Source organism: Sceloporus undulatus, chromosome 7 (assembly GCF_019175285.1).
Source record: "Sceloporus undulatus isolate JIND9_A2432 ecotype Alabama chromosome 7, SceUnd_v1.1, whole genome shotgun sequence".
Lineage (NCBI taxonomy): Eukaryota > Metazoa > Chordata > Lepidosauria > Squamata > Phrynosomatidae > Sceloporus > Sceloporus undulatus.
In genome coordinates, this window is record NC_056528.1 from 18200538 (window position 1) to 18218285 (window position 17748).

General features: G+C 43.7%; 3 protein-coding genes across 4 annotated transcripts; 1 reads left to right on the forward strand and 2 right to left on the reverse strand.

The window, feature by feature from the left end:
* The first annotated feature begins 22 nt into the window (after positions 1-22).
* Positions 23-8394, forward strand: PRPF4 (pre-mRNA processing factor 4). Its single transcript, XM_042480291.1, has 14 exons — positions 23-144; positions 385-562; positions 1210-1396; positions 1479-1566; positions 2114-2193; positions 2432-2525; positions 2912-3006; positions 3689-3747; positions 4102-4225; positions 5349-5438; positions 5893-6015; positions 6924-7031; positions 7131-7249; positions 7710-8394. The coding sequence occupies exons 1-14, from the start codon at positions 121-123 to the stop codon at positions 7901-7903; spliced, it is 1563 nt and encodes a 520-aa protein (XP_042336225.1). The 5' UTR covers positions 23-120; the 3' UTR covers positions 7904-8394.
* A 9-nt stretch (positions 8395-8403) lies between these two features.
* On the reverse strand, positions 8404-10955 carry RNF183 (ring finger protein 183). Of its 2 annotated transcripts, none has more exons than XM_042480294.1 (2): positions 10753-10955; positions 8404-9931 (listed from the first exon to the last, which is right to left on the reverse strand). In XM_042480294.1, the coding sequence occupies exon 2, from the start codon at positions 9816-9818 to the stop codon at positions 9255-9257; it is 564 nt and encodes a 187-aa protein (XP_042336228.1). In that variant the 5' UTR covers positions 9819-9931; positions 10753-10955; the 3' UTR covers positions 8404-9254. The 2 variants fall into 2 exon arrangements, with proteins under 2 accessions (XP_042336228.1, XP_042336227.1); XM_042480293.1 differs by having other exon boundaries at positions 8404-9954.
* Positions 10956-12071: 1116 nt separating this feature from the next.
* Positions 12072-15542, reverse strand: LOC121936088. Its single transcript, XM_042477891.1, has 2 exons — positions 15481-15542; positions 12072-13080 (listed from the first exon to the last, which is right to left on the reverse strand). The coding sequence occupies exons 1-2, from the start codon at positions 15503-15505 to the stop codon at positions 12212-12214; spliced, it is 894 nt and encodes a 297-aa protein (XP_042333825.1). The 5' UTR covers positions 15506-15542; the 3' UTR covers positions 12072-12211.
* Positions 15543-17748: the final 2206 nt, after the last annotated feature.

Genomic DNA, 17748 nt, shown 5'->3' on the forward strand with positions numbered 1-17748 from the left:
CGCGGCATGAATAGAACGGAAGGACGTGATTGGTTGACAGTCAGCTAATGCCCCGGAAGTGTTTCTGAGGATCCATTGTGGAGGTTTTCTTGAGTGGAGGGAAGACGTCCGAGCAATTTAATGGCTGCCTCGAGGGGCCCAGCAGTAAGCATTAATGATTACAGCATTGTTAATGTTTGTCCTATATATGTATGGTTTATATATGGTTTTGTATATATGTATGGTTTGTAGTTCTGTAAGACCCTGTGAAACTACCAATCCCAGGATTCCACAGCTGGGAACTACATCACCTAAAGCAGTTTCAGGCCCCATTGTTTGTACAGTGCATATGCTCTCTTCTGCGAGACCTAAAGGCACATTTCATGCTGAGTTTCCTCTTTGCAGCTGGGAAAGACAAAGGCTTCGGATGACGGAGATGGCCCTCCTGCCAAGAAGGGCCCCATTTTCTATGGGAGCCTGGAGGAGAAGGAGCGTGAGCGCATCCTCAAAGGGGAGTCCGGGATGATGGGCAAGGATGCGGTCAAGGCGGCGATTGAAGCCGGAAACATCAATGTCACCAGCGGTAAGACAAAGCAGGGACACTTCCATGGATGGAGGTTTCATAGCTTTCTTTGGAATGCTTACCATTCATTCTTCACCAAATGGTGTCGTAATGAGCTTGGCCTTTGCCAGCAGACATAGGGTTCATGGAGTCCTCCTGGACCTCATGGCCAAACGTTAACAGCTGCCCAATGGCATGGAAAAGTGACTTTTCTCCCCCATTCTGAGGATGCAGAAGATATGAAGACTGAGAACAGACAGCAGGTGGATTTTTGTTGCTTGCACAGTTCTTATAGTTGCTGGGGATTGGGGACATGAGTCCTGCTTGCACACTTTGATATTCTTTGTTTGCTCTTGTAGTAATAGCATTTACATTTCTGTACTGCTTAGCAGTGAACTCAGCACTCTCTCAGCAGTTGACAGTGTGAAGTCGAAGGCTTTCACCGCCAGCATCCATACCTCTTTGTGGGTTTTTCAGGCTGTGGTCAGGCTGTCTCCATCCAGGAGGGAGAAGGGTAGCTTGAGACCTACCACTTCTAATCCTTCCTTGCAGCTCAGTTGCAACGAATCAAACAGAGCCTGCCTTGTATTCTGTGAGAGTCAGATAGTGCAATTGGTTTACAGTTGGTTTACAGTTACTGTAACCACCCATCTTCCTTTTGTAATCAGGCGAGGTTTTTGACCTGGAGGAGCACATCAGCGAGCGTCAGGCAGAAGTACTGGCAGAGTTTGAGCGCAGGAAGCGGGCCAGGCAAATCAACGTTTCCACAGATGACTCAGAGGTCAAGGCCTGCTTGCGAGCCCTTGGAGAACCCATCACCCTGTTTGGAGAGGGGCCTGCAGAAAGGAGAGAAAGGTAGGCAAGAGCGTGCATTTGCCCTTTTATTGGTTTGACCTATAAACAACATGAGTCTAATGTTGACTTCCTTTCTTGGCAGGCTAAGGAATATTCTCTCAGTGGTTGGCACAGATGCATTGAAGAAAACCAAAAAAGACGACGAGAAGTCCAAGAAAACCAAAGAGGAGGTAAGTGTGTTGTGAAATTGCCGTTGTTCATATTTACAGTGTTCAGGTGAAACTTTCCGGTGTACTTTGCAGTTCTTTGTTGCTTCTTCTGTTTGCTGTCTGCTATGAGAAATAAATACCGAAATAAAGGCAACATTTCTAACAAAGGTGTGCCCATTCCATGTGTTAATGTTTCCAACCATTTCAATGTCTGCCATAATCACTTGAAATTAAAACTTGATATTAATGATTAAAGACTCCCTGCAAAAACAAGTAAACAGATCTATTGAATATGAATGGAAGTAGCCAGATGGTTAAGATGAAGAATATAAATTGCCTCCATATTTTCTTTGTGCAATATGCATTGACCCTGAAAATTAGACTTGACATGATTTGGACTAAATGATCACTGATAATCTACACCTTTTGAAAGAGATGAAAGGCAAATTCCTTATCTAGTGCAACGCCAACTGCAGCTGAATTGAGGGCCACTTTGAAAAGGGAAGCTTGTATAGTTGCCAAATCTCATGAGAGATGTTTGTTTTCTTTGCTGCTTTGTCTCTCTCAGTATCAGCAAACCTGGTACCACGAAGGACCAAATACACTGAAGACTGCCAGGCTGTGGATCGCAAACTACTCACTCCCTCGGTAAGAAAATTGTCAGGAGAGACGTTGATGCAGGTTGATGGATGTCTTTGTATTTATTGTTTCTTTGGAGGTTGGAAGATAAAGGCTTCAACCTTATGCCAAAAGACAAATTATATCTGTGAGAAGACTTGTCCCTGAGAATACCAGCAGGCTAGTTGTGAGCAAGAATGGTAGCCATTAAGCATCTCCAGCTTAATGGTAGAGGACCTTATTACATCTGTTTTGGTTTCCATCCCAGGGCAGTAAATCGATTGGATGAAGCCCGGTTGCTCAAGGAGGTCCCTGAAGCCACACGGACATCCCAGAAACAAGAACTGCACAAATCTCTGAGGGTAGGTAGGACTGTCTGCCATGCTGAGTATCCTTCAGCAACCCAAAGGCACCAGAGACTTCAAGCTTTACATTAGCTTATGAGAAAAGAATTAATTTCCTCTCCAGTGTAATGTAATAGTTTGAGCGTTGAACTATGAGTATGACAAAGTTTCAAATCCCTGCTCAGCCATGGAAGCCCACTGAGTGGCCCGGGGCAAGTAACACACTCGGCCGCACAGGATGGCAAAGGTAAACCCACTGGTGAACCCCTATTATGGGGTTTTCTTGACAAGATTTGTTCAGAGTGTGTTTACCTTTGCCATCCTCTGCGGCCGAGTGTGTTACTTGCCCCAGGCAACTCTTTTAATCCTTCTGATGGCAAATTCTGTTTTTTGTTTTCTTTCAGTCTTTGAATAATTTCTGTAGCCAGATCGGAGATGACCGCCCCATTTCTTTCTGCCACTTCAGCCCCAACTCAAAGCTTCTGGCTACAGCCTGTTGGTAAGAAAATAGTTTTGTACCATTTACATCAATTCTCAGTCTTGCTTATTCTTTCATCTGTGCTGGAGAAATTACAAGGACTGTTAATTAATTAATTAATCTACAAGATACTGAGGCTGGAATTCTTATTATTATGCTGAAGCTGATAGTAATTTGACATATTTATTTTTTTATTTTGCTTTGTGTTCATTTTAATCCCCAAATATTCCTGCTTCTTTGGGTTTGTGTCTATATAACATTACTTATTACTGTGACTGACATCCCACACAAGGATAGCATCATGTAAATCGCCACATGTGGAGTGACTCATCAATTGTGCTACGCAACCCTTGTGTGACTGTTGATGTTTCAAAACTGAACCAAGGCACCAAAAGTAGAACTGAATGCACAATCAAATGCGCCATGCCCATCCATACACAGTGTACATCCATGTGCAATGGTACCATATATGCAACTCTGCTTACACTCCTTGAACTAAGTGCAGCCATTTCACATGAGAGAAAAACATCCACTTCTGTAGGGGAAATTATATGCATGTAAGACACTGATGGGAATCTAACTGGTGTTTTCTGTCATTAGTTGCCATAAAAGCTGTTTGTGAAGAATAAATGGTGGGGTCAGACTGTTTTGTAAGAAACAAAACAAAAATCTCCCATGTGATTTCATCCCTTTCCATCCACAGGAGTGGCCTCTGCAAGCTGTGGTCAGTGCCAGACTGCAATCTCATCCACACTTTGCGAGGTATAGTGTCTCCCCTGTCCCCTTCCAGAATTGACCTGCCTTTCTCTGTTTTCATATAAAGCATTGGAATGATTGCCAGGGTGAGGGCAGGAGACAGTGTGTTTTGGGAGTGGCACTCTGTTATTTTCTCTTTACCCTTTTTTCTGCCATGCTTTTTAGTGAAGTGGTATTCCTTTCTGGGAAATCATTTGCAGAACTGGTTTTAATCTTCAGTAGCATTCATCTTGCAACTAGATTTAAGAGAGATCCTTTTTTTATCCTGATCATGGGTGCAACAAAAAAGGGGAAGGCTGTTACACAGGAGCAATCGAGGAATGACTGACTCCCTGTCTGGCTGTTTCTTTTCTTCGCAAGGACACAACACAAATGTTGGGGCAATTGTCTTCCATCCGAAAGCAACTGTCTCCTTGGACAAGAAGGATGTGAACTTGGCCTCTTGTGCAGCTGACGGCTCTGTCAAGCTCTGGAGTCTTGAAAGGTATGTCTGCTCCCTTGAAGTCAATGTTAGTGACATCGAACTAAGTGAAATCTAGGGTTGTTCCAACAGAGCACATCTGGAGAAATGCGGCTGGTTTTCTCTGTGACACATCCAGAGGAGCACAGAGAAAGAGAGTAGACCCTGTCTTTAATTGGGCTCATAGGGAATATATTTGTTTCTCTCTAATACTGTTTGTTGTGAGCAAGAGGCTTTAATGCTGGTACACCTGTGGGCTTAGTTGTTCTAGTCTGAAAATTGGTTTTCAGTCCTGCCTTTTTCAGTCGGAGAAAATAATTGTTTTTATCTATAGAACTGGGGTCACAAATTCAACACAAAGGATGTGGAAAGTGGAAAGGGCACATGAGCAGCTACAGCAGGTCTGTACAAATGTGGAACTAGGGAAAGATGTTTGTCAAGTTGTGGTGGTTTCCAAGCATGCACAACTATAAACAACCAATGATTCCTAATACATAAAGATTATTGATCCACGGCAGACAGGTACATGATGTACAAAGTAGAAATTACGCACATGGGGGAAAAAACTAAAAAATTATGGATAATCAATTTAATTTAGTGGATTCCTAAATAAACTATCATAGAAAGTTAATAGAACAGTTATTAATAATTAGTTTGCTAAAGTGATTGTAGTGAAGGGAAACAGCAGTGAGAATTGTCCTGAGGAGCCTGTGACTTTTTTTGTAGCCAATCTGTCAGTATCATTTATTTAAGGAGTTAGAATCATGTGGTTCTCCATCTATTGTTGGACTTCAACATAGAACAGTCCTAGCCAACATACCCAGTAGTGAAGAATGCTGGGAGTTGCATACTGAAAACATCTGAAGGGTGGCATGATTCTCACCCCTTTTTTTTTGCATGTGACTATGTTTCAATTAACAGTGGAAACAGAACACAGGGGGGCAGTGCAGTAAACAATATACATATTTTATGTTGTGAAGTAAGCAAGCTGCTAATACAGTTGTTACTAGTGAAGCAAAATTCTCCCTGCCATATCTTGCAACAATATTTAGAAACTTTATTTCTTTTTATGACATATTATTTACCTCTTTTTGTATAGCTTTTATCATCAGTAACTCTCAATAGGCCATCCTTGCATTTCTTTCAGCGATGAACCAGTGGCTGACATCGAAGGGCACACGGTTAGAGTGGCACGGGTAGCATGGCATCCTTCAGGCAGATTTTTGGGTACCACCTGGTAAGGATTTTTTTTTTTACACTCTTACTGAACGGTGTCTATGTGTGTATTTAGTAGTAGGCTGCTCTGCTAAATCCCAGCCCAGCTTAAATGCCGAGAACCACTTATGAGAAACTGTCTTATGCTGGCTTGGCTAGAAGATTAATATTTGCTGGTAGCAGCTTTCTTGAACCAGAATTCATGGCCTTACAGATTTTGTTGGATTACAGTTCCCCTCATCCCTGGCCAGCATAGCCAGGGATTAGGAATAATGGGAGTTGCTGCTTTCCCTGCCCTGGAGGGTTAGCAAGAACAAATGCTCAAAAGCAAAGATGGACAGATGTTGTCTCATTTCCACAGATGGGGTCAAAATAAGCAGTCCAGCCATCTACCTGAACTTCTGCAGATGGAAAAATCTTACTAGAGGAGGCGTATGAGCTCTGGTACTATCTCCTTTTTGGTTTTATGTTTGCAGCTATGACCACTCATGGCGGTTGTGGGACCTGGAGGCCCAAGAGGAGATTCTGCACCAGGAGGGCCACAGCAAAGGAGTCTATGACATTGCCTTCCATGTTGATGGTTCCCTTTCTGGCACTGGGTAGGTCTACATGTGTGCACAGCATTATGCTCTGGAATATTCATGAGCAAGTGTCATGCAGAAAACAATGGTGATGCTCATTCTTGGCCATCTTAAAACTGGTGCTCCTACTTTTAGAAGATTCTAGTTATTGTTATTATGTGCCTTCAAGTGGGCTCTTACTTATGGCAACCTTATCCTAGTGTTTATTGGGCAAGGTGTCTTCAAAGGGGGTTTGTCATGACCTTCCTCTGAGGCTGAGAGAACATGATTTGCTCAAGGTAACCTGGACATAGATTTCCATGGCCAGGCAGGGATTTGAACACTAGTCTCAGAATCCTGGTCCAGCACCCATACCACTATACACACTAGCTCTCTTTAGAAGATCCTAGCCATGTTTTTACTTGTGTTGCCCCTCCCAAAAGCCAGGATAGAAATTCTAATATTTTGACTGTATTCATGAACGTATGCTAGAAGTTAACATAACATCAAGATGATATTGCTGGAGTTCAACAGGAGACTTTAAGAGTTACTGCCTCATTGTTTTTCATGTGCAAATTAGTATCTTGAGTATATTCATCTTCAGCTTGCTTGCAAATTTATTACTTAGATTTTTCCCTTTGCCGTGTTTGATTGGCTGAATAGTTCAGATCTGGCTTCTGCCTACAAAACCTTAAAGTTGAGCTTTCCTCACAAACCTCTTGCAGACAGTGAAACTGATTATACTGCAGGTGAGCTGACCTGTCTTGCTTGAATTCAGTTTTGGTTTACAGATGCAACACTGACTACCAGTTTGTGGTGTTAAGGAGCCCCAGGCCATAATGAATCTGGAGAGCAATGAGACAAAGAGAGTCTTAAATCAAATTCCATTCAGGGTGAGAACTTTGGAAGGCTGATGTATGTGTTCAGTGTGTTTCTGTTTCTTCCAGTGGCCTTGATGCATTTGGCCGTGTGTGGGACCTACGCACTGGGCGCTGTATCATGTTTTTGGAAGGTCATCTCAAAGAGATCTATGGAATTAATTTTTCCCCAAATGGGTAAGAGCCACTTGGCCATTGCTGGATGAAGTGTACATTTTAATTTTGGCACATGTAAAAACAAAATGAAACTTAATTCTTCCTTCTCTCTTACTGTAGGTATCACATCGCCACTGGCAGTGGTGACAACACTTGTAAAGTGTGGGATCTCCGCCAGAGGAAATGCATCTATACCATCCCTGCCCATCAGAACCTGGTGACAGGGGTTAAGTTTGAACGTAAGTCTCAACAGCTGCCTGGGAGCTCCAGCAGAATCCAGTGGGATTATGCAGCTGGGGTTCATTGGATTGGGAGTGCTGGGACATCTTGGTTAGCTTGGGCATTTACATCCCTAAAAATTTCCTCTGAGTTTAGTCACAATCTTCATGCTTCAGGGGAGAGTAAATTTTCCAGAAACAATAGCTTTCCATTTTGTAGTGCAAAGTATTTTAAGTGGCTTTGTCCAGAGTGAATAGAATGTTATTTCCAATCACTGATAAGGGTACAAGAAACTTGACGGTGGAGTTGGGATCCCTATCCCTTTTCTAGATGAGCCTCTTTTTCATGTATCTGAGAGATCAGCTCTCCCATTCTCTTGAGCATAATTATTATTATTATTATTATTGTTTATTTATATAGCACCGTAAGCACTCCTCTTCTTCCTCACGTAGTGTTCTCTCTCTTCCCTACTCTCACTAGCAAATCATGGCAACTTCCTGCTCACTGGAGCCTATGACAACACAGCAAAGGTCTGGACACACCCTGGCTGGTCCCCTTTGAAAACCTTGGCAGGGCACGAGGGCAAAGTGATGGGTTTGGATATCTCCCAGGATGGCCAGCTGATTGCAACATGCTCTTACGACCGAACCTTTAAGCTTTGGATGGCAGAGTAAACCGGGATTCCTGCTGAACTGGCCTTTTCCAGATCCTGTAACAAAGGAAGACTCAAACTGTAACAAGCTGGGTTCACAAAGAGCCATTGCTGGCTTCCATGCTGATTCCCTACTGGGGACTGTGGCTGGCTTGCTGGAGTTCCAAGGACAGAGCCTAAAGATGTTCCATGCACCCTCATCAAACCAAGCAGAGTTTCTCTTGAGAGTATCTTTATTTTTGTATTTTCCCACATCTCTTCCTCATACATTGGGCTTTGTCTCTTCAGCCCTAGACTACCGCAACTGCAAAATAAAAAAGCCACCTCAGCAGCCAGCCAGCATGCCGGGTAGTGGCTTCCCCAGCATGTATCAATTCCATACCCACCCTTGGTGATATCTGAAGCACAAACAGAGGGTAACTTCTTAGGTCGCTCTGCTGGTGTTTAGGATTGGGGTGCCTTCTCTGTTGGACAGAGACTGTTTTTTTAAAAAAATATATTAAAGCAGGCCTTCTGCTTGAATCACAAAGAATGTGTTCTTTGCATTTCTAATGCCTCTCCTCTTAGGCTGCTGGGAAACAAGAGTCCTCCCATTCAACTTGCATAGTTATCCAAAGGCAACCAACCGTATGACAGCAAATCTGATGGTGTTATGTTTGAACTGAGAGGAAAATGATATTTTTTTCAAATCCCCTTTTGGCTTCAATGCCAAGCATATCCTACGTTTAAGAGAGGCCTATAGAAACTCACTGGGTGATCTTGGGCAGTTTACACACTCTCAGCCTCAGAGGATGGCAGTGATAAATGCCCTCTAAACAAATCTTAGAAAAGCCCATGATAGGTCACCTTAAGTAAGGGACTACTTGCAGACGCATAACAACAACATAAGGCTCAGGATTTCAGTATGGGAAGCAAAGTCTGAAATACCTTCTTCCTTTCTATCAGGATCCTAACAATTATCACATAGATGCCATCTGAAGCAATTTTCACATCTTTCAAAAAACTGCACCTTGAATGCAAAGATGGGTCTGATTTCTGCGTAATTTGGCTGCTAGGACTATAGTGTGCCCACACTGGAAATGTCTTGAGGTAGAGCAAGGTTTGGAACTTAGGTCAATGGAGAGGAAATATAGTTTGTACAAGCTTTAGCAGTATGATAGACGTTCTTGGCTATTGATGGCTTGCCACCTGCTTGTAGCAAAGGCCTTTGGCACAGCAGATGTCAAGTGCTTTTGGCTTCAGTTAAGCATGTTCAGAAAGCAGATTACTACACCTGAGGCACACATAGTCTCCCCTTTTCCATCAGACCCACTATGGAGTTCCTTTTCATAAATCCTTGGTTAAAACCAGAACAAAACCCCCATACTGTAGCCTCATCCCAAGCCTCCAAAGAACCGCTTGGTCCAGAAGATGGAGAAGATGAGTAGCAAAGTCATGCTCAAGATGATGGCCATCAAGTAAGCGAAAAGGCGAAGTTGGGGGTTACGAGCACATTCCCGCAAATGAATACGGTCAGGTAGGCTGATGGTCCCTGTTTGCACTGGCTCAGGGTAGATGTCCATGCTGGGTTCTGTGCCCAAGTCAAGGGTATAAACCCTGGGTTGGCGTAGGAAGTATCTGCTTTTGTGCTGCTCCTTCAGGTACAGCTGCCTCCCTTCCAGGATGATGAGATTGGGCTCCAGATGCAGAAGATGTAAGACAGCCTCGTTGGTGGGCAACTCGGTGACAGCTTGGTTAGATAGGAGCATGGTGGGGTGGCGACAGAGGGGGCACTGCAGTCGGTTTTGGGGTGAGGATACCAGGCTCAGGTGGGCCAGGCACTCGATGCAGAAGGAGTGGTGGCACTGGAGTAGCTTGGGAGTACGGAAGGTGTTATTGTAAGGGTTCCAGCAGACTGGGCACTCAGATGCCAACTTTAGGGATTGCTTCTCAGCCATGCTGTGGATGGGAGATGCCAGCCTGTAGTGCCCATGAAGAAGCTTGGTTTGCTGCTTAGGAGGCACAGAAGACCAGATGGAGTCTTAGTGAATTAATTCACCATGGTGTCACCCTGTGGCATGTTACAGCACAGGCCTTTCAAAAAACACAAAGTAAGAGACAGGGCAAATCAGCACTTCAATATTAAAGTAAAAATAGGAGGAGTTTGCTAGGAGAAGCTGCAGCAGTTTGCTTTTGCCTGAGTCTACTGGGAAGAACAAGTTTCTGACCGCTCCCCTCTTTGCTGAGCAACTGGATGCAAACTACTTAATGTACTATACCTTTGCAGTGTGGAAAAGATCCTGGTCTATGAAATGCTTGCCTCATTGCCTCATGCCCTTCAACTACCCCAGTTTTACAGGGACAGCCACAATCTTTTGGTGTATTTTTCCATCTGCTTTTATATGTCTCACTTTCTTTCTCTTCTTACTTTTCCCCTTTGCCCTCAGCTTACTTCAGTAAAACCAAGCTGCAGTACTGTACATCCTGAGTTTAAAATGCAAAAGTAGTTTGTACTCCATTAACAGCAAGAGAGAAAGAAGAAAAGGGGGCAGAATCTTGCCCTTCCCAGGAGGCACAGGCAACAGCAAACTCCTGCTCCCTCTCCTAGCTTGTCTGTTCTTTCTCATTAACATCTATTGACATTGTCACCACACATCAGTGTTGCCCAGCCACCTGTGTCCCATTTTTCATCTGCAAAATGTTAGCGAGTATGTTTGTTTATATTAGTGCATGTGTGTTTAGCTTGGCATGTTCTTTGCTCCTGGAAGGATGCTGACATTAAGTTTTAAGGCCATCTCATTCTTCCAGCCACAGTTCTGCCTTGTTACCATTGCCGCCACCACCACCCCAAAAATAAGAGAAAGGGATGGAGGTTGCATAGTCTCATCGTACCTTTATCAGGAACAAGGCCGCTTTGCACAGTTGCAGGCAAGTATCCCAGAAGCCATGCCAGCTGCTTCCACATTCTCCTCCTCATTCCTTCTTGCTTTTTCTTACAATGTCTGGTTTAGATCATCCGTCTATATGCAGGAAGATGCTCCTTTTCTCCAACATGGCTGATGCGAGAGTGTCTACTCTCCTTTATGCCATTCTCCGGGGACTTTGTCCCTTGCTCAGGGCACAGCGTTCTCTGTGAGGTTGGCAGGCAGATGTTGTTTACTGCCAGGAGAACTTGCCACTCAAGAAAAAGAACAGTGGCAAGCCTAACAGCATACCATCGACTGCCATGGCAATGCCAAAGCCTTCTCCTCTGAGCTGCCTTTTTTATAGTCTTATCCTAGCCAGAAAGTTGTGGATCTTGAGGAAAAGGACACCTTTATTTGGAAGAGCTGGATACAGGTCTACTTTGTTAGGACAGGATAATCTGGGCAGACTGAACAGTGTGTGGCAAGGTGTCTTTGAGAGGGGAGAACCTTTATTTTTCTTGGGCCGCTTCCAGTTCCAGAAAACCTCTTTGGGGCATTGAGTTCCCAGATTTCAGAACCCATCCTTGCCTCAAGATGAACATCTAAATTGAAAGTTGCTACCACACCTGAACTTATGTTCCAGGAGTAAAGAGAGAGCAGGGCAGACGCCAAGCCATTTGCAAAACCATAAAAGCATATCTCTTTATTTTAAGGTATTAAAGCCCAACTAAATTGTACAGCTAGCTGAGGATCCCTCACACAAGTGAAAAACCAGATGAAAGATGCAACCATTCATAAGCCAAAGCAAAATAGTATTCTCTTTCTCAGTCCACAAACAGCATTGTGCGGTCATTGGCATCAGTTTCACATTCTGTTGAAAGAACCTAAAATGGCTCAAAACTGTGGCAGAATTGCCCCATGTCCTCTGTTGTGTGCCTTCGAGTCGTTTCTGACCTATGGCAACCCTAAGTCAAACCTATCATGGGGTTTTCTTGGCAAGATTTGTTCCGAGGGGGTTTGCATTTGCCTTCCTCTGAGGCTGAGAGAATGTGACTTTCCCAAAGGTCACCGAGTGGGTTTCCGTGGCTGAGCAGGTATTCAAACTCTGGTCTCCATTCATAGTCCAATGCTCAAATCACTATACCATGCTGCACATTATGAGACATTGGGAACAAATAATCATGATTTGGGGGGCCACAAAGTGGAGAGTGCGGCCCTCCAACGTCTCCTGTGGGAGGCTATGAGGCCACTTTATCCCTCACTTGTTTCAACAAATGCCTTCCACATATCCATATGCTGTTCTATAACTGAAAGAATACACACAAGTTTATTGGTATATTTTTCCATGGGTAATTTATAAGATTTAAGCAGTCTCATCCATAGAAGTGCCATGAATCAGGGCTGACTTGAGGACAGCTAACAGCTGTGTGTCAGATGTGTGGCCCTTAGGAAACAAAACCCTGTTCCAGATTCTGCCTAGGCCTCACCAGGAGGACAACAAAGCTCTTGTTGGTAGCCAATGTCAATTTTTCTGGGCCCCCGTTGGCAAAATGAATGGCATCCAAAATATCTGACACTAATACAGGGGCTGAGGTGAGAAGGAGGAACTCTTCCTGAGCTTGTCCTGTGCCATTTAGAGATAAGATGAGATTGAACTCTTTTCTGTCAAAGGAGTGGCCCCAGGGCGCCATCAAACCATAGGGGAGAAGACTTTGCCCCATGTAGATCTCAGCAGTGGAAACGTGACAGGTCCAGCTTTCTAGAAAGTCCCTCCAGGGATACCATCCACTACCTTGATCTAGAAGCTGGACCTTCATGGCACATTCCTTGGTCAGAAAGGACAGAGTCATTTTCACAAGGCACAAAAGGGTGATGCTCCCATTTCTAGGCTCTGTTGCAACCAAGATCCCAACACGGTTGTGTTGGATCCTTCCCAGTTGGTCTTGTGTACAGTGATGGAGAGCCTGCCATGTTGTTTCTGGATGGTTTGGGAAGAAGAAGTGAAGTGGTTTGAGGCTGTTTTCCAATCGATACGTCTTTCTGAGGCTCCAAGCCCTGTAGTCACCCAAAGGTATGTGGCTGTTATCGTGATGGAGAAGAAGAATGGAGACAAAGATGAACAAAATGGCCAAAGCGGCAGCCAGGAAAAGAGAAGGAAGAAAGTCAGAATCTTGAGGCTCTGGTGAAGTCATTTCTGAAGATGAAGAAAGAGATGACCTTTCTCCAGTGTTGGTTTCTGCGCATTTTTGGAGTGTGCAGTGGCATTCTGGAAAATTCCAGCTTTCGAAAGAATGTCCTTTGTCTTTTTGCATTCCTAAACACAGCAGAGAGGAAAGCAATCAGGTTGTGATCAAAAGCAATTATTTTAAAGAACAAGACCAAAGCTAAGTCTGAGATAAAAAAGTTGAGAGAGTCTTAAGATGGTTGCATGAACTGTACCCCCAAAACTACTCATCTCAGAGCCTGGAAACATTTGCATCAGCACTAATGCTCTAACCTCAAATTATTAACAGGACTAAATTATCACTAAACCATCAAGGGGTCCAAATAAAATACATTTCCTAAATACTTTACCAAATCTGTTCAATCATTTCATTAAAAATATAAGTTACACAATCCCTAAACATGGCTAGTTTGTTGTCATGTCATTTCCTACTTATGGAGAGCATAAGGTTTCCTTGGCAAAAAATTCATCAGAGAAGTTTGCCATTGCCATCCTCTGGCACTCAAAATAGAGTAATATTGTGAATTCTCTGAACAGAATAATCATAAAACCTCATGATGCCTTAGGGTCGCCATAAGTCAGAAACAATGTGAAGGCACACAACACACACACACAAGGTCCATTACAAAGGCATAACTCTCTTTGCTTCCATTGACTTGCATTATATGGCTGGCTTTGCCCTGACACTACCGTTTGCTGTGACATTTGGGCCCCAGTCATTTTCAGCCTTCTCCCATGGGCTGCAGAGATTGAAAGTCTGAGAACTTCACAAATAAGACCAAAATGAGGGATGGGAATCATTTCCAGATCTGGTTGGACTGCAACACCCAGCATTCCCCACCATTGGCTATGCTAGTGAAGGCTGCTGGGAGATATAGTCCAACCACATATGGATGGTTACACGATTCCCACCCGTGGATCAAAACAGTTGGTATGGATGGGCTTTTTCTTAACTAATGCAGCTTGCTTCACTTCCTTGAGTCATCTTTACTTATTTGCTTTGTGCTCAAATATCTGGACAGTTTCCTATTGCCAACCTAGCCATGTAGTTTGCGTATTATTATTATTATTATTATTACAAGATACAAAAGTTAAAACACAATGTCAATGATCAGAATTTTGTTTAAAACCAGTCTTATGGGATAAACGTAAGCAGGTTATCTTGGTTCTTTGGCCTACTTTCCCCGGCGATGAGACGGGTAGATAGTCTCAGTTCCTCCAACTGTAAAACCACAGCCTGAGGCTTAAGTCCTAAACAGGTTTACACGGAATTAGGCTGTTGGCATTGCTTCTTAGCAAACAGGTTCAGAACTGCACAGACTGGAAAAAAACCCACTAACGTTCCTAGCCAAAACAAACAGGGAGGGTCTGCGTGTGTGTGAGATATAGTTTTAACAGCGGCTCCATGGCACAAGAAGAAACGTTGACACTTGGCACACAGTTGCAATCACACTGCTATTATGGCACAGTGTACGGGGCGTTGTTCAAAAGTTGGCAACCCTAACTGGATAAATGCAGCTACTCTGAGAAGTGTTTCTAATTAATTAACTAAAACCCTTTAGGATCTTCTCCTTGTTTTTTTGAATTCTTTGCCTTTACTTCAAGGAGTGAGTAACTTCTAAGAGTCCCAGTGGCATTTTCAGCACTGCTTCAGAGATGTCCAAATGTTGTCGTGTGTCTTCAAATAGTTTATGACTTATGCAGATCCTAAGACAACCCTATCAGGGTTTTTTTTCTTGGCAAGATTTGTTCAGAGGGGGTTTTGCCTTTGCCTGCCTTTGAGGCTGAGAGAGTGTGACTTGTCCAAAGTCACCCAGTCAGTTTTCATGAGCGATCGGGTATTTGAACCCTGGTTTTCATAGTCATAGTCCAATGTTCAAACCACTGCACCATGACGGCTCTCCACATTCCTGTGGGGGGAAAAACCCAGTGTGATTTCTGAGGCCACATCTGATTTCTTTAAAAGATAGGTGTCGAGGGTGATGTTTGAATGGCAAATTGCACCTTTCTGGAGTGAATTGTGGTTTGGGAACAACATTGTTTGGAGAGCGTTGCGGGATATCTTTTCTCACCTGGGTTTTAGTTCAGTATTTTTATTGTTATGTGCCTTCGCATCAGTTCCAACTTATGGCAACCCTAAGGCAAACATATCACGGGGTTTTCTCCACGAGATTCGTTCAAAGGGGATTTGCCATTGCCTTTCCCTGAGGCTGAGAGTGTGTGACTTGCCCAAGGTCATCCAGTGTATTTTCAATGGCAAACGCTGGTCTCCAAAGTCCGAGTCAAAGGTTTAAACCACAACATGACACTGGCTCTCAGTATTACTCTAATACTAAACTATACGTTGGCCAAATGTGTCCCTGACACATTTAAGATTCATAAGAAACAGAAGTTTCTTCTTTCTTTCTTTCTTTTGTCAACGAAATAGTCTTAAATCCAGTTAAGAAGAGAGTTCAGGCGTAGAGATACTTAAAATAAGCATATACTTACCCCCATCATGTGCAATGCATGCCATCCTGCCTTCAAACTACCTCCAGAAAAAGTTGTCCTTCATTCCAAGCTGTGCCCTGCTCTTGCAATGAACCTCCTTTTATACCTCTCCCTTGCATCTGGTGGATGCTTCCAGAGGTATGCATGCAACAGAAAATCTCCTCCTTCCCAAAGCATAGCCTTTCCTGGGTCTTAATGCGAGCAACTTCTGGTTTGGGATTCATATAAGTGATCCTTGTTCAACAGGTTTGGTGCAGAGTGACGGAACATACCTGCCTTGTAACATCATCTCATAAACCTCTATTGTTGATTATTGACATTGTTAGCTACTCTCATTTGTAGGGTTGCTATGAGTCAAAGTTGACTTGACTGTGTGTATTGTGTGCCAAACTTCTGAAGATACCAAAAGCCCATTGTAGAATTGCTAGGACAATTTTTGTTCCAGCTGTTGCTTTGTTGATATGAAATCAACCAACCAACCACCAAACCAACTTAAACATACCAGCTAAAACTTAGGGAAATTGGAGCAACTAAAGTTTGAGGAAATAACACCCATGCTGTTAATTGTAATGTTGTGCAATGACCTACCCTTGTAGGTTCACTTCTGCATATATTGTCCAAGACAAAAATAGATTTGAGCATATAGAAATATTAATCAGTAGTTTGCCATGCTAGCTAGATCTGCCGAAATCTTCTCTTCAACCCCACTGATACAATGAAGACCTGCTTCAGCGATTTGGTTCAAGTCATTTAAACCACTTCAAGCCAGTTTGCAAACCGATTTAAAATGTAGTGGGAACGAGGCCCAATTCAGTCGCTTGGTTTGAATGTTGGACTGCGACTCTGGAGACCAGGTTTGAATCACTGCTTGGCCCAAACCCACTGGATGACCTTGGGCAAGTCACACTCTCTCAACCTCAGAGGAAGGCAAGGCCAATCCCTCCTGAACAAATCTTGCCAAGAAAACCCCATGACAGGTTCATCTTAGGGTCTAGATAGGTTGGAAATGACTTGAAGGCACACACTACCACCAACAAGAGTAAGGATTTGGGGCATGGAGAAATCCATATAATCTCCATATCCCCCAATTGTTCTGATCTGACACATGAACCTAGGGACCCCATAGCTAGCCATGGGGGATTAGGTAGCTGGCCAGTGATAGTCTGGGTACAGTTAGTTGTTTAGGGTCCATTGGCTGTGAAGGAACGCTGGACCCCATCAGCAAAAAGGCTGGAAGCCTTCTCTGTTGGGTGCCACCTGCTGCATCATTCGCCACCAATAAATCTTATGTGTATCAGGGTGGCAATGTATATCAGTCATCACCAGCAAACAAAATCTTGAGGTGATCTGAATATAAACCCTGTTCTGGAACAGAGCAAACCTGATCACACTATTATGAGAGGACAAAGGCTCATCTGTACTGCAAAAATAATGCAGTTTTTGACGCCATCATGCCTCAATGCTCTGCAAACATGAGATTTGTGGTTTTGTGAGCTATTTACTCTTTTCTCTCAGAGAGCTCTGGTGCCACAACCGAATGCAAATGCCAGGATTCCATGAGATGGAGCCATGGCAGCTAAAGTGTTGTCAAACTGCATTATTTTGCAGTGGGAGCTATAGAAAGTTATCATGATCTGCTTTAGAGATTCTGAACATCTTTGGTCCCAGTGATGGGCCTGCCTCTGTTATCACACTCTCATACCCAATTTCTTCCCCTCTCTTCACTTCCTCTTTTCAGTCTGCTGGGTCACCGCAACAGAGATTTCTTTCCATGATTGCAGACTTGGCCACCGTCATCTCTTCCCTTTCTCTTTTGCTTTCCCCTGTATCTCCTTGGCCTCTTGCATCTTTGGGGAAAGCCCAGCTCAAAAGTCCTTTCTTGGGAAGGACAATACCATTCCTTGCTGGACAGAAGAGAGACAGTAAGCAGAGGACCCTGTTGCTTTTTTCCTACCATCCACCTGCCTCTTTCCCTCTCTTCTTCACCTCTTTTTCTCTAGGGAAAAAATATACAAGTTGAGCCATCCTGGATCCCAGCATCCAAGCACCGCTCCTGAGTAAGGAGCCCATAGCGGACTATCGAACCCTTGAGGATCTGGAGGAGAAGGATCCCCGGCAGATAGAGAAGGAATATTACAGGTAAAAACATTTTGCTATTTTGCTGTCTCTTTTTGCTTGGAGTATAGAGCTTGGAGTGTTTGACTACGACTTTAGAGACCCAAGGTTCGGCCATGGAAACCCATTGGGTGACTTTGGGCAAGTCACATT